Source organism: Capra hircus, chromosome 7 (genome assembly GCF_001704415.2).
Source record: "Capra hircus breed San Clemente chromosome 7, ASM170441v1, whole genome shotgun sequence".
Classification (NCBI taxonomy): Eukaryota; Metazoa; Chordata; class Mammalia; order Artiodactyla; family Bovidae; genus Capra; species Capra hircus.
In genome coordinates, this window is record NC_030814.1 from 61,392,679 (window position 1) to 61,408,787 (window position 16,109).

Consider the following 16,109-nt stretch of genomic DNA (forward strand, 5'->3'; position numbering starts at 1 on the left):
TCCTCCGGGTCCAGTTTCCCCCTTAGGGTTATGCCCCCATATTTTTGCTGTGATATAAGTTATGCTGGGCTGGGGAAGGGTGAGTCCCATAGTTAAAAGCTGACTGGGCTGGGAAGGACCCTTGCCCCTAGCTGCTGATGCCATAGTTCTGCTGAGTACCAGATAACTGGGAAAAGGACCCTCATATTTTCATAGCCTTTTTCTTGTATCTCACTGTTATTGTTTCCAGGGACTGGTTAATCTTTAACTTCAGAGGCATGGGCCAAGGTTTATGGGGATTTTGTTGTTTGGTAATTGGATGACCATGCCTGGGCCATCAGCAGAGCTAGTTGGGAGGGGTATTAATGGGACCCTATTAATGAAATGGCAATTAAAATTCTTTGAACAATGTGTTTACATCAGCCTGCCAAAGCTGAGCTGAAACCACCCAGCCATGGATGGAAAAACCATTGAATTTCACATGTTTGTGGAGAGAAATGGCCTTTTTTCGATTGATTGAGTCATTTAAGACCATGGAATGAAGTAATTAAACTAAGGACAGCAAAAAACTTTGACAAAGCACTTGAAAAAACACAACCCTCTGACTTAGTGAGGGTTATCTGGTGAAATTGCTGCCTCCAGCTTGGCATCATAAGATAATAATGATGGTGATGGTCACGGTGGAAGTTTCTGCCATTTCTGAATACTTGCAAGGTACCAGGCAAGGTGCTACATACTTCAAAACTGTAAGAGGTAGTTATTACTTTCTTAACTTAGAGATGAAGAAACGGAAACCTTGGAGCAGTTCAGTAACTTGCTCCAGATCACATAGTTTGTGAGTGGCAATGCCAGGATTCACGAAGAGGCTGCCTGACTCCGGGGCCTGTGCTCTGAGCCCACTGTTTATTTTCACAACTCCCCAGGCCAGTTCAGCCTCTCTGCTGTGGCTGCTGCCTCACTTCTGCCTCCCCTTGATTTTCTGCTTCTACCTTGAAGGTGGCAAATGAAGCATTCGTGTGGATGCAGGTAGTTTTTATCGTTAATTGTTCTCCTTCTGGGAATTTTAGGAGACGTCCCTGTTCCTTCCATTCTCTGGAGAACAGGGAACTCTGTTGTTGAATCAACAACACTGTTAACTGGGCAGTTTTGATACAGCCCTTTGCTCTGTGTGTATGATAGCAAGGGGGAGGTACAGTACATACACTTTTGGAATTAAGTCAGCAGGGCAAGAGCTCTTATCCCACTATCCCAGGGAGAATGTAGGCAGTGAAATTTAGAGTCTGAGGGCTGGTGGTCGTGACCCTTGTGGGAAGTAGTCAGGTAGATCTGTGTTATTCTCTGTGGCAGCTGAGCTTTCTCCCTGGAGCAAGGAAACTATAGGCCCTGAAAGCCAAGTACTGATCAAGAAAGCTTACCTCTGCTCTCCAAAAATAGAGTAATAGAGGGAAGGGGAGAGAGATTTAAAGTAGCTCTGTTTTTTTAAAACCCTACTAAAATGTTTTGATTCTGTTTGTGTGTCTACCTTTCGTTAGCAAGTTCTGGGGCCTAATAAGTGGTTCCATTCAGAGGCACTCACTCATACCTGTTTGCTGGGCCACTGGTCCAGGAATAACTGGGTTCATCTCATCTCTGCAGGTCAAAGAAGTCGTAGATGAGTTATCACTTCCATTTGTTCTGGGCTTGTAGTTTAGATAAAAGCTGATCAAAGCTTTAGGTTTATTTCACCCCATCAAGAGGGAGGAATGGACTTGGGACTTGCTTGAGAGGTTGCCTGAGGCCTAGGAAGTCTTGAAGAAGCATGGGAATGGAAGCATGGTATTTTCAGAGCTCGATATCTGCAGACAGTAAGGATTCACATTCAAGCAAGACAGACTCAGATAAGACAGAGCCTCCCCTCATGGGGATCATAGTCCCAGTATGAGAGAAAGACCTCAGGTGATAAGATGGGTTGATGAGCACTGTGATTTTAATTTCCTATTTTGGTGACCTTGGGAACACAGAAGAATATCATGTCCTCTAGCCGGATAGGTGGGTTAGGGAAAGATTTCTATCCAAGGGTCTGAAATTTGAACCCAGGTCTGATGCCAAAATGTTTGAAACACTACTACTCTAAGTTTATTTTTTAAAAGAAAATATAGTTAGATTCATATTTTCTTTCTCTCTCTGCAGTATCTATCTGCAGTATTCTTAGAATGTTCCGATGTCTATATCAATTTTACCAAAATGGCCTGCTCAGGACAGGCTTTTATTATTTTGGAAACTAAGATTCTTATCAGAATATTTGTTATTATTTATAGATAGCATTAGTTTCTTTTTGTGTGTGTGTGTACAAGAAACCCACTTTAATTATGAAGATTCATAGTCAGTGAAAAGTAAAGATGGAGAAAACATCATGCCAACACTAATCAAAAGAAAGCTGGAGAGCTATATAGATAGCATTGGTTTCAAAACCAGTCTCTACCACTTACCGCCATGTGATACTAAGATCATGACTTAGGCTTTCTGGGCCTCCATTTCTTCATCTGTAAAGTGGAGATATTGATATTCGCTTCAGCTGGGCTTTTGGAAGATGTAAATGACATAATATACATAGAATACCTAGAATGTTAGCCATTTTAGGAAAAGCCCTTAATGTTGTCCAGGCCTGCTTCTTTGAAAAGACCCAGCTAGTGTCCCTTTCCTGGGAATGTGCCACCCAGTTTCCTTATCCTTTCCACACTGGGAAGATATATTTGTGTCGCTTGGTAGGGAAAGGATTTATAATTGTCTGGTGCCCCTCGTCTTCTCCATAATTTCTCATCCAAATAGGCAGGAACAGTTCCGTTACGTTTCATTAATCAAAACTTGGACTTTTTTTTTTTTTTTTTTGCTGGAGAAAAAAAATTATTATTTGCAGCAAGTAGGGAGAACACTGAGAATCTTTCCCAATGTAGTGTCTCCAAAACTTACATCTTAGACAGTGTTTGCTACTTGTAGTAAAGCCTGGTTAATTGGAACTCCTAACCATTCAAAAAATGAAGATCATGGCATCCGGTCCCATCACTTCATGGGAAATAGATGGGGAAACAGTGGAAACAGTGTCAGACTTTATTTTTGGGGGCTCCAAAATCACTGCAGATGGTGACTGCAGCCATGAAATTAAAAGACGCTTACTCCTTGGAAGGAAAGTTATGGCCAACCTAGATAGCATATTCAAAAGCAGAGACATCACTTTGCCGACCAAGGTCCATCTAGTCAAGGCTATGGTTTTTCCAGTAGTCATGTATGGATGTGAGAGTTGGACTGTGAAGAAGGCTGAGCGCCGAAGAATTGATGCTTTTGAACTGTGGTGTTGGAGAAGACCCTTGAGAGTCCCTTGGACTGCAAGGAGATCCAACCAGTCCATTCTGAAGGAGATCAACCCTGGGATTTCTTTGGAAGGAATGATGCTAAAGCTGAATCTCCAGTACTTTGGCCACCTCATGCGAAGAGTTGACTCATTGGAAAAGACTCTGATGCTGGGAGGGATTGGGGGCAGGAGGAGAAGGGAATGACTGAGGATGAGATGGCTGGATGGCATCACTGACTCGATGGACGTGAGTCTGAGTGAACTCTGGGTGTTGGTGACGGACAGGGAGGCCTGGCGTGCTGCGATTCATGGGGTCACAAAGAGTTGGACACGACTGAGCGACTGAACTGAACTAACCAGATACTAATTAACTATTTTTTGGGGGGGGGGGTTTGTTTGCACTCCTCCCTAAAGGGGAAAAAAGCAAGAGGATAAGAAATGTTTAGATAAGTTTAGATAAGATGAAAGTTTATTTTGGAGAATCCCCTTTCATGGGGGCTTGCCTGTGGTTCAAAGATCCTATGCCCTTGCACATTCCACCTGCTCCCCAAGATTGAGCCTTGTCTGCCTCTTCTACCTCCCAGGGAGCCTGGCACAGTTCCCCATACTTGGTGGAGGCTCTGTATGTATTTGTTAGATGAATGAAGATACAGCCTAGGCTCTAGCTAGACTGGGCTGTTGCTGTTTTCTAGATATGCTCTGAATTGGCCTTCTTTTATTGAATGTGGAGTGCATTTCCTGGCATGGCCCTGTGGACTTTGGGTTGAAGTCACTGGTGTCTTGTGTTACCCTTTTGTAAGCCAGTTGTCTCCTTCTAGACGCCAGCTCTACCTTCTTCCTTTTTGAAGAAACACTGCTTTTGGCCCATAACGTATGAACAGTTATTGAGCACTTGCAGTGGTCTCAGGAAATGGGAATTATTGTACATATATTTATCTAATGCCCATCTCACCTTTATGAGTTACGTGCTATTATTAGCTCCTTTTAGTGGATGAGAAAACTCCAGCCTTAGGAAATTCAATACTTATATCACTAGAAAGTTTGTGGAACTCAATGGAATTAAAGTGGGATTCTGAGACCTTTGAGTCCACAGCCTCACTGGCAGGTCCTGCAGTCTCAAAGGATGACTGATGCTGTGGAAATGGCTTCTCCGTTGGCGAGCAGTGCTGCCCGCAGAACTGGGATTCGTAATGCAGGTACACGTGCACGTGGTATTTCTCCTTCATTTTTAAAGACTTTCTTATAGATCTCAAGGTAGGCTAATATATGTTATCATTTTTGAACTTCAGAACAACCTGGAGATCGAGGTCAGGCTTTATGGTCCCATTTTATGATTAATGAAGTCAGAGCCTGAAAAGAAGGGACTATAAGATGTGGAGCTAGGTAAACCCAGGTCTTCTGACTGTTAGCCACAATTAGTCACTACGTTCTCCCTTAATACATTAACAGCAAAGCAAAAGAAACTTAAAAAAAATTCCCAAACAAGTGTTAAAAGCAGAAGCTGATTCTTAAAGTGTATCTTGTGGGAGCAGAGTGGGTTCTTTCCAGGAAGTGCCTGAGAAGAGCGCTGATCTGAGTCCAGAGTCTTCTGGGCAACTCCTGTTTCCCAGGAAACTGAGTTAGCCAGAGGAGCCTGTTCCTATTTTTTTCTACCCTGTTGTGTCTTGAGTGTTGCTAACAGAAAGGGGTCTCCTCTGGGGCTCAGCCCTGTGTTCCAGGCTGAAAGGAGAAGGGAAGGAGTTTCTTTCTGGGCCCTTCTTTGTGTTCTGCTCATGCCTTGCAAATCTCCTTGGTCTCTGGGTGTGCCAGCCCTGGTGAGAGAAGCTCCTGTCCAACACCTCCCTTGTTGTCTCCTCCCCACCAGACACTGCTTCCTGGGAGGATTTCTGAAGGGATTGCAGTGGGAGGTTCCAGATGGGCAAAGAAGCAGCCAACTGAAGTTGGGACCCAGACTCATGCTGTGATGCTCCAGGGTGTGGGAGATGGGGAAGTGCAGAGGGCTGACTACCTTTTGCCTTGCTTTATCTTTGAGTACTTCTTGTTTGTCCACCAGGTCATCTAGGATATGCATCATTGCACTTCTATTTTCTTCCTTTTCAAAACCCAAGTTTGTCTCTTGGCTTTCTGAGCTCTGAGGAAGAATTTCTTAAAGCTCAGAATTGTACTTCCTCTTATACTTCCTCTTATTCTTTTCCCTCTTCTGAATGTTAGGTTTTTTTTTTTTTTTTTCCTATCAACCAAAGATAAAGGTGGGAAGACCAGGTATGGCTCTGGGGCACAGAGATGTTGGCGTTGGCTGGCCTGCCTCCCCTGCTGAGCTCAGCCATGCTGGTCCCCAGGAACTCTCTGCCCTACACTTGGTCAGTTTTCCTGTCTGCTGTTTCTTGTATGTTGTCAATGCATCTGGTGACTGGTCCAAAGACTTCTTGGGCCAGAAGAGTGTATAAGGAGAATCCTGTTACTTTTCAAGCCTCCAGGCCAAGAATGAATTCCCATCATCCAAAGAAATGGGATGTTCACTTTTATTTAAAAATCTTTAAGAATGGATACTTAAAAAGATAACTATAGTCTTAATATTCTGAAAATTAGATAGTTGAATCTCATACTTAAAATCTATGCTTTAACAAAAGATTTTTTTTCTATTAATGTGTAGAGGGGCAAGACCAACTTCTTATGTTGTGACAGTTGCTTCTATCTGTAACGGATCTAACTTTTAACTTTGTGTTGTCATGTACAAACATCCCTGAGCCTCAGGATGGGCAAGCTTTAACTGTGGTTTCAGTTATATTATTAAGCTAGTGGAGAGCAAGTGGGGAGCCTTTTTTGGCCAGTGAGAGATGGAAAAGATTATTTATAACTCAGACTTTGAGAGTAAAATATTGACATTTAGGAACTCTGGATGAAGGGTATATGGAATTGTTTGGATCTGAAATTCTTTCAACATATAAAGCTCAAAATGATTTTTTACAAGAAATGGCTTAAACCTTAAGTTCTTTGTTTGATTTTTAAGAAGTTGATGAGTGTGATTAGCATGCTCCGATTTTATTTTCCTTGTGCAGCTGTGGCAGAGTTGATGTTTCAGCATGGCCTCCCAGACATGGTGGCACTCGGAATCTCATTCCAGGGACCAGCCAGACCAAGTTGGTGGGGGTGTGGGTGGGGCTTCTGGAATTATCCAAGAAGCTCTCAGGCTAGAGCAGGACTACCACAGAAGAAGGGGAAAGGTCTGGAGGGCAAAGAGCACAGGTGCTCCTGGGGTGATGGTGCAGGGTTGTGAGAATTGAGGAAGGAGCAAAGTCTGGGGCAAATGACAAAGGACCCTGTGACCTCCAGGGACTCTTGCACCTGGAGTTGTCAGCCCTTGGGCTGGTTCACCTTGAAGCAGCTTGCAAAACATGTTCTCAGTTCCTTTCTCATCAGAGCATGGGAGGGAGGGAGACGTGGTTTTTATCTCCATTGTACGCATGAGGAGAATGGTGCCACGGGACACAGCTCGTAAATGACATAGCCGGGACTTGAATCTAGATTCCTTCTTTCGGAACTGCCTGCTCCTTCCCTGGCATCTCACTGCCTCTGTATTAGCAGGATGGTGGCCTGGGAGAATGTCAGGGTCAGAATTGTCCTTGGCATTTCCCTCATGTGGCCCTTGGGGCTTTGAGATTTATCTCGTTCTCATTGTCCCCAACTCCCCTCTATATTACAGCCTTGGAAGGCCTGGCTGCTGTGGACCATTCCCAGCAGTGGTCTTGGCAGCCATGTTGCCGCCACACCCAGACAGAAGCTTAGTTGAGCCTTCTTGTGAACCAGAGATAACAGGCTTGACTTGGGCAGGAAGGGATGAACCCTTCTGCCAAGCTTCTAATGCTGACTTCCTACCAGAACCCCCAGAGACTTTGGCCGTGCAGCAGTTCTGACCCACTTTTGTTTGCCTGCGCGGCAGGGGGCACCGTCTGCAGCTCTGCCAGCCTGTGCCTTGAGGGGAAATGAGCCCAATTAAATAGGCAGGCCCCTGCGAAGTTTCTCTGCAGCACCATTATTAATCTCATGGAGCATGGAAAAAATATAACCTCATAACTCTGCCCAATTTTCCTCTGTGATGATGTTCTGGAGAGAGGGTTACACAGGGGGATGCCTTTGCTGCTGAATTAAAAGGCTGGTTTCCCTCCAGCCAGGATGTCTACCTTTCTGTCTCCCTCCTGCCTCCCCCAGAGCTCCCTGGACTCTGCTCTGAATCCCACAGATTATCATGGCCTTGGTTCATGGATGGGCAGGAGTGTGTTATAAATTTGTTTTCTGAACTTATGCTTTTTTTCTTTTTGGAACAGAGCAGCACTTTCCAGAGGTGATGCTGGGGGAAGAATTTCTTAGCCTAAGTCTGGACCAGGTGTGCAGCTTGATATCCAGTGACAAGCTGACCGTTTCTTCAGAAGAGAAGGTATGGCATGGCGCTCTTTGAAACAGAAGCCTCTCTCATGAGGTGGTTGTGGGAAGGACTTGTGATTCAGTGAGATCTCTTTTCCAAATTAAAAACAAAAGGTTTATATATCTTTTGTCCCTTAGAAAAGACTTTCTGGCCCATGATCACTATATATGCGTTATGGACCCTTTAAAGAAGGCATAATGGTGATGATGATGATGGCTTCAAAGCTGCTTCCAATTCTTAAACCTTTACAGTTTGCCAAGCCCTGTGCTAAGTGCTTGATGTTCTTCAGCTCGTTCAGCCTTCACCTCAGCCCTGTGAGGCGGGCATCACCATTGTCCTCACATTACAGATAAGGAAGCAGACTCAGAGGCATTAACTGTCTTGTTCAATGTCACTCAGTTGGTCTGCATGTCTCTTAATCTTAACCACTGTCCCACATGGCCTCTTGTGAATATCCAGTATTCAAGCCACAACCAACCTTTGGGGAACATCTAATTCCAATAGGGAACTGGAATTTTTACTGAGGAAACTGAGCTCCACAGAGGGGTTAGGAACTGCTGGAAATCACAGTTAACTGGTTTATTGACTATGCCAAAGCCTTTGACAATAAACTGTGGAAAATTCTGAAAGAGATGGGAATACCAGACCACCTGACCTGTCTCTTGAGAAACCTATATGCAGGTCAGGAAGCAGTCGTTAGAACTGGACATGGAACAACAGACTGGTTCCAAATAGGAAAAGGAGTACATCAAGGCTGTATATTGTCACCCTGCTTATTTAACTTATATGCAGAGTACATCATGAGAAACGCTGGACTGGAAGAAGCACAAGCTGGAATCAAGATTGCCGGGAGAAATATCAATCACCTCAGATATGCAGATGACATCACCCTTATGGCAGAAAGTGAAGAGGAACTAAAAAGCCTCTCAATGAAAGTGAAAGAGGAGAGTGAAAAAGTTGGCTTAAAGCTCAACATTCAGAAAACTAAGATCATGGCATCTGGTCCCATCACTTCATGGCAAATAGATGGGGAAACAGTGTCAGACTTTATTTTTTTGGGCTCCCAAATCACTGCAGATGGTGATTGCAGCCATGAAATTAAAAGATGCTTACTCCTTGGAAGGAAAGTTATGACTAACCTAGATAGCATATTGAAAAGCAGAGACATAACTTTGCCAACAAACTTATGTCTAGTCAAGGGTATGGTTTTACCAGCGGTCATGTATGGATGTGAGAGCTGGACTGTGAAGAAAGCTGAGCGCTGAAGAATTGATGCTTTTGAACTGTGGTGTTGGAGAAGACTCTTGAGAGTCCCTTGGACTGCAAGGAGATCCAACCAGTCCATTCTAAAGGAGATCAGCCCTGGGTGTTCTTTGGAAGGACTGATGCTAAAGCTGAAACTCCAATACTTTGGCCACCTCATGCGAAGACCTGACTCATTGGAAAAGACTCTGATGCTGGGAGGGATTGGAGGTAGGAGGAAAAGGGGACAACAGAGGATGCGATGGCTGGATGGCATCACCAACTCGATGGACGTGAGTCTGAGTGAACTCTGGGAGTTGGTGATGTACAGGGAGGCCTGGCGAGCTGCAATTCATGGGATTGCAGAGTCGGACATGACTGAGCAACTGAACTGTACTGAACTGAATGGTAAAATAAACCATGGTGTTAACTGCATCTTTTCAGAAACAGAAACATGGCAATAGATATGTACACTTAAAACTTGCCTGTGGTGGCTTTCATTTATTCATATGCTTACATATGAGTTGCTGTTTCTGTAGAATCAGTTTGGAGTGTATGTATTTTTCACATTATTGATGTTGTGTATCATATTTGGGTCTCAGAAATTATGTGTAACTTCAGAGTTATGCTTTTCAGAAAATATATTACTCATGGTATGTTTAAGGTTGGCCATGTAATTTTGAGGCTTATTAATGAATAGTGAGTTTTGCCTATATTTTCTCTTTTGCAAAACCCGTTATTTTTCCCCCCAGAAATAAGATTGCTTATTTCTGGAAATTTAATAGCTGGAAAAGCTTTGACAATTAGGTGTTTGTCATTTGAATGCTAGCCCTTTAAGCTTTGAAGATTCTGTAATCTGTTCCAGGAGATTTGGTGATTTCTACTCCTTTTAATCACATTGTGTGATAGGCATAATTTCTTACATGCACAATGGCTTTTTCTTGCAATTTCTACTCCTTTTAATCACATTGTGTGATAGGCATAATTTCTTACATGCACAATGGCTTTTTCTTGCAATATTGTGTTATAGCAAAATTTTTTGAGTGTATTCAAAGCAGTATCAGGGATCGTCAGTTAAGTTAAAATCCAGCTATATGTAATGTTAGCATCTGCAGAAAATTCAGTTGCATTGACAATCAAATAACCTGTATTCAGCAAAATTCACACTTGAACAGCAGTATCAGTTATACCAGTTTTTCAGTTTACTTCTCTACTTGCAGCCTGCAAGTTTCTTTCAACATATATTATAAAATGCAGCCAGGTTTCAGATGTGTCTTACAACTATGCATCTTGAAATAGAGGAAATGTGGTATTTTGCTATTAATGATGATTTTCAGTGTCTGTGGCTGGGCCCAGACAGCTTGTTTGCTGGAAGTTTGAAAGTATAGGTTCTTCAGCCAGAATAACTGAATTTGATCCTGGCTCCACTACTTTAACAAGCTGAGCAACCTTGAACAAGTTATCTCCTATCAGAACACATACACCATAATAATCAGGAATTTTGTCTGTCGTATGGTTACTGCTAGAGTGGCATCAGGTCCTTGTGTGCTGTGTGCTTAGTCGCTCATTCGTGTCTGACTCTTTCCAACCCCACGAACTGTAGCCCGCCAGGCTCCTCTGTCCATGGGGATTCTCCCAGCAAGAATACTGGAGTGGGTTGCCATGCCCTTCTCCAGGGGATCTTCCCAACCCAGGGACTGAACCCAGGTCTCCCACATTGCTGGTAGATTCTTTACTATCTGAGCCACCAGAGAAGCCCATCAGGTCCTTGGTAGATACAAAAAATGTTTGTTGAATGAATGAATAAAAGAGCCCTTCTAAATCTCAGTTTTCTCATCTGTGAAAGGGGGGTTGATGATAGTATAGTATCTATCTTATGGTGGTGTTCTAGGGATGAAATGAGATGATACATGTACCCATTGATTGGGGCCTTTCTCAAGGGGAAGCTGTTCCCAGGCCCTTTGGTGGTCTGGGTGGTTGGCATGACCTGTGCCTGGTAGGAGCTAGGCTGGTAGCTGTCTTTTGGTCCATCATCCCCAGCACCGTCTGGGCCTCTCCCAGAATTCAGGTGCTGTTTTTCCTCATGAGCACTTGCTTTTGCCCAAGCCTCATCTCTTCTACTATGCTCAAGCTCCTTGAGGGCTATGAGGGTGCCTTAGCCATCTGTGTGTCACACACAGTCCTGACGCAGAGCCCTGGGAGGCACTAGGAAGTGCTCAGCAGACATTTCCTGAACAAGTGACAAGGCAGACTGCGGTTGGACTCTGCCCTGAGCCAGCTGAGATTATGGAGACAATTTTAATATTTTTCTAGAGAATAAGGACAAATGTGGGAACTAGAGGTCAGACAGGGGCATGGATCTTTGCCATTTTCTCTCCTGTTTTTCCTCCTTGTAGTTTTTGTTTTTAAAATTCCTGTTATTTGAGAGAGGACAAATGGATGTGGTAGGGATCACAGAATCTCTAGTTCTTTGTGATCACACCCCCGCCCCCCATCCTTGCTCAGGTAGAGGAATGACGCAGAGAAGCAAGCCCCTCCTAGTCACCTGAGTCTTTCTGATGGGAGGTGTCTCAGTGGGTAGAGCTAATCCTGTGAGCAGATAGCCTGTTTCTCGCATTCCCTTTGAGACACAAAGTTCAACTGTCACCGCATGCAGCCTTGTTGACCCAGGGGCAGGGTAAGCAAGCTTCTGGGACACACATACTGTGAGGAGAAGGGATATGACCAAGTTCTACTGTAGTTTGACCACTGAATTTCTGTGTACTAGACTTTTCTGAATCTTTGTATTTTCAGCTGGTAAATATGTTTCTACTTCTCAAGATTTCCACTCCTTATGAAACTCTGTTGAGCCTTTTCAGAGTGAGAACTAACAGAAAAATGACCCACATTTCAGGTATAGGTCAGCAAGAAATTGGTTGGATCTCTTCAAAAAATTAGATTAGTGTCAAGTGTGTGTTAGAAAGAGAAGTACAGATTTGTTTCTTTCTGCATGATCACATTTTATGTACTATTATCTCCTAAAACTATCATCAGGGGCCAAATTCTGATATTGTATTTCCTGGAAAGAATTGGACCTTGTCTCCTGGGGTCTTTAGTGTTGTGTGCCCTCCTGTCTTGGAGAAGGCAATGGCACCCCACTCCAGTACTCTTGCCTGGAAAATCCCATGGATGGAGGAGCCTGGTAGGCTACAGTCCACGGGGTTGCTAAGAGTCAGACATGACTGAGCGACTTCACTTTCACTTTTCACTTTCATGCATTGGAGAAGGAAATGGCAACCCACTCCAGTGTTCTTGCCTGGGGAATCCCAGGGATGGGGGAGTCTGGTGGGATGCCGTCTCTGGGGTCGCACAGAGTCGGACACTACTGAAGTGACTTGGCAGCAGCAGCAGCCCTCATGTCTGAATTCCTGGCCTCTCCAGGGATGGGTCTGGGGTACAGGCAGGAGCTCCCTGGCCAGTAGGCTGGGCTTGAGTGCTTGCTGGCAAGGCATCATCCAGGGACCAAGCAAGTATATCCTATGCTTAGGCTGGCCTCTTGGCAGCCTTACCACCCTCTGAGGTCAGCATTAGACCTGCCAAATTCTCAGCCTGCAAACAATGATCTGGCCTGAGTCAGTGATACTCTTTTTACTGTTCTTCTCTGAGAGCACAGTTCACTAAGCACCTGTGACTGGAGTACTGCCACACTACGACCAAAAACTTACCTTGACTGCTCACTGTGATTATTTCACACACTGTTAAAAAAGGGTGTTTAAGTTGCAGTAAGCTCAGAGACATGAGCAAATGCAAAGTGCACGGCTCAACTTTTACAAAGCCAGCATCTGGATCAAGAAACAGAACTCCAGGGTCTTCCTTCCAGTCACTACCTCCCACTTCAAGAAGCCAAACTACTATTTGACTTCTTACAGATCAGTTTTATCAGCTTTTAAGCTTTGTATAAATGGAATCTTGCATGCTTTTGTGCCTGACTTCTTTTGCCCAGAGTACTGTTTTGCACATCATTCTAATTCTTAAAACAACTCGCAAGGCCATTTTGCAGAGGAGGAACCTGAGGCTTATTTACAGTAGATGGTTCTATGATTTGAAGCTGACTGTGTCTGCTGCCCTGCTTTTTATTAAGGAACCTCCACCCTGATGGGGAGACCCTTAGTTATTACCATTCAAGAACTTTGGAGGAGTTCCCTGGTTGCCTAGTGGTTAGCATTCTGGGCTTTCACTGTTGTGGCCCAGGTTCAGTCCCTGGTGGGTTCCTGTAAGCTGTGAGGCATGGCCAAAAAAAGAGGAAAGAGCTTGCAGTCTGGTGGGCAGACAGACTGATAATGTGGCTGAGAAAAGTAGCTGGCTGTAATCAAAGTTCAAGGAAAGCACCCTAGAGTATTTTATTCCAAATTTGGGGGATAGGAAAGGCCTCATAGGATAGGGAATATCTGAACTAAAACTTGGAGAATGAAAAGTTGGGTTTTTGGAAATCTATTCAGGTTGAAGGAATTGTAGGAATATAGGCATGAAAGTTTGAAATAACTTACTGAGGGGAAAATAATTTGTGTAATGCAAATCAAGGATTTTTGATGAGGAAACTGGAAGATAAGGCTGGGAAGGGAGTAGGGGTTGTGGAGAAGGTTAGGAAGTGAGGGCTTTCTTCTTTAGGCCAGTGTTTACCCAACTGCATGCTATAAAACCTAATGGTATGAGATAGTTTTAGGTTAAAAAAAAAAAAAAAGTGTTCAAGTGAGGTGCATCTGGGAGACAGTGGCTAAAACAAAGGAACCAGGTTGAGAAACTGTGGGACTTCTCTGAGCGTTTGTATATTGATGAGGATCGTGAATCTCTAAAAGGGATTTGTAGTTGTATATGATGTGCTCCCCAGACTCTTTTGGGTCCTAGAACCTCTTTACTATAGAATGTCTCTGGCTTCTAGTATTTTGAGGAACACATTAAGGAAGCCACCTTTCTTTGGTTGCCCCAAATAATTTTTGATTATTGCATCTGTCAATTTTCATTTCATTAGTGATCTGTATTTTTTGATGGTGAGACCATCTTCAGAGGGTGTTATATCCATGGGAGTCTGGGTTATCCTGGGCTGTGAAGGTGCTCCTTCTAGAACAAATTTACTGGTTTGGAAATAGTTTTTATATTTTTGTCTTGAGTACCTCTTATACCACCTGGATAGTAGTAATTCAACCCCCACATCTGTATGTGACATGAGCCTTGGGTTCTGGTTTCTTGAAGGTGAAGTTTTCACTCCCCAGGCCATAGGAGATGGTGAACTTCCTTCCACTTTCCCATAGCAGATGGTTGGAGTTCATCTATTGCTGGTTTTACAGATGAGGCTACACTGTCCTCAAGGAGCCTGTGGCCTACACATTCAACCTGATGGGATACTTGTCCTGAACCATTAAAGCCCATATCGGAATTCTACAAGCCCGTGAGTCATTTTGGTCTCAGCTTTCATTCAGCTCCCAGACTTAAATCCTTTGTTATTTAAAGCACTCAGCCTTTACCTCTTGCTTCTGAGTATGGCTCAAATCTATTTTTTGGTTTTATACCATTTTTTCATGTGTTTAGAGCTATAGGGGAAGATTCCTTCTAAGTCAGCTCAGTATGCCGTGTTGGCTAGACGTTGTTGTCCCTCCTTGGGTCATGTTCCCGTCATGTGTAGGATCAGTACAGCTGAAGTAGTCTGTCAGCTTGGAGGCCTTTGTGTCCAACCATTGTGCTTCAGTCCTTTCCCGTATCCTTTGTCTAGTGAATCATAGTGGAAGTCTTTTGCTGGCTGTGGACAGTAGTGGAAACCTGGAGAACAATTTCCAGGCAAGGTGCTGTTATTGTTATAGTTTTGTCATTGTTTTTGTTTATATGAAGTCAGATTTCTGGCAGTGTGCTGTTGGAGAAAGAGAAAGAACCATGTGCCTAGTCATTCCTGCTTTGATTAATCTATCCATTCTCTCAAGAAATATTTCTTGAGTGCTTTCTGTGTGACAGATACTATGTTAGCCACAGGAGAGACATTGATGAACAGATAAACAACAAGATTCTTGGCCTCATGGAACTTACAGTTACATGGAGGGAGACAGAGATTGTCAAACACACATGCAAACAAATATGCGGCTCGTGAGCACAGGGTGCTGTGAAAGCGCAGACTGAAAGCAGTAGTTGTGATTGCTGCCCTGACGTCATGACTGGGTAGACCACTTTCTCACTGTCTAACCTCAAGTTCTCTTTTTGTGAGTGTCCCTAGCTGTTTCACAGAACTGTTGTGGGTCTGAAATGAAACAACTACAAGAAAGAGCTTTTTCAGTGTCGAACCTTAAGATGATGATACTATCTGAGAGATGAGGGCGACTAGATGAGGTTTTCCTAGAGTCTGGGGAGCCTTCAGACCAGTGATATGCTGGTAAATGTTTAGCAGTTGGCTCTCCAATAAAGAATCCCAAGAGCTTTGGTTTGTTTGCTGATCCCTTTGCTAATTTCCATGGTGTAAATATTTCCACCAAGGTAGTGTCACTAGACACTGAATTGCGACCAGCTCCAGCCCATCACTGCTCCCAGCTGTGTCCCATGCTGTGTGTGGCAAGGAGTGGGAATATGGACAACACACCTCTTGTTAAGTTTTGGTTTGAGAAAGAGCACAGAAGTGTGACAGAATCACTCTTGTGTCTGGATATGCTGTCTTGTCTTTTTTTTTTTTTTTTTAAAGTAATCTTATTGAAGTTTAAAAGGTTTTTATTAAAATATAGTTGACATACAATATTTTGTTAGTTTTAGGTGTACATCATAGCGATTTGACACTGAAATGCATTATGAAATGATCACATTAAGTCTAGTACCTGTCTGTCCCCACACACTTATTACAATATTATTGACTGTATTGTTTATGCTGTATATTGCCTCTCCATGACTTATTTTATAGTTGGAAGTTTATACCTCTTGGTACCCTTCGCCTGTTTTACCCATCCCTCCGCCCTCCTTCTGTCTGGCAACCATATGCTTATTCTCTGTCTGTGAGTCTGTTTTCATTTTGTCTTGTTTGGTCATTTGCTTTTTTGTCTTTTAGACTCCATATATAAGTGAGATGATACGGAATTTGTCATTCTCTGACATTTCACCAAGCATAATATCCTCTAGATCCATCCATGT

At 43.5% G+C, this 16,109-nt stretch overlaps 1 protein-coding gene across 2 annotated transcripts in view; it reads left to right on the top strand.

Annotated features, from left to right (window-relative positions):
• The window catches only part of KLHL3 (kelch like family member 3), a 122,629-nt gene that overhangs the window by 56,062 nt on the left and 50,458 nt on the right, over positions 1-16,109 (top strand). For both annotated transcript variants that reach the window (XM_005682967.3, XM_013965577.2), the window contains exon 6: positions 7,633-7,742. In XM_005682967.3, the coding sequence (XP_005683024.1) occupies positions 7,633-7,742 (110 nt within the window). The remainder of the gene's footprint in view (positions 1-7,632; positions 7,743-16,109) is intronic.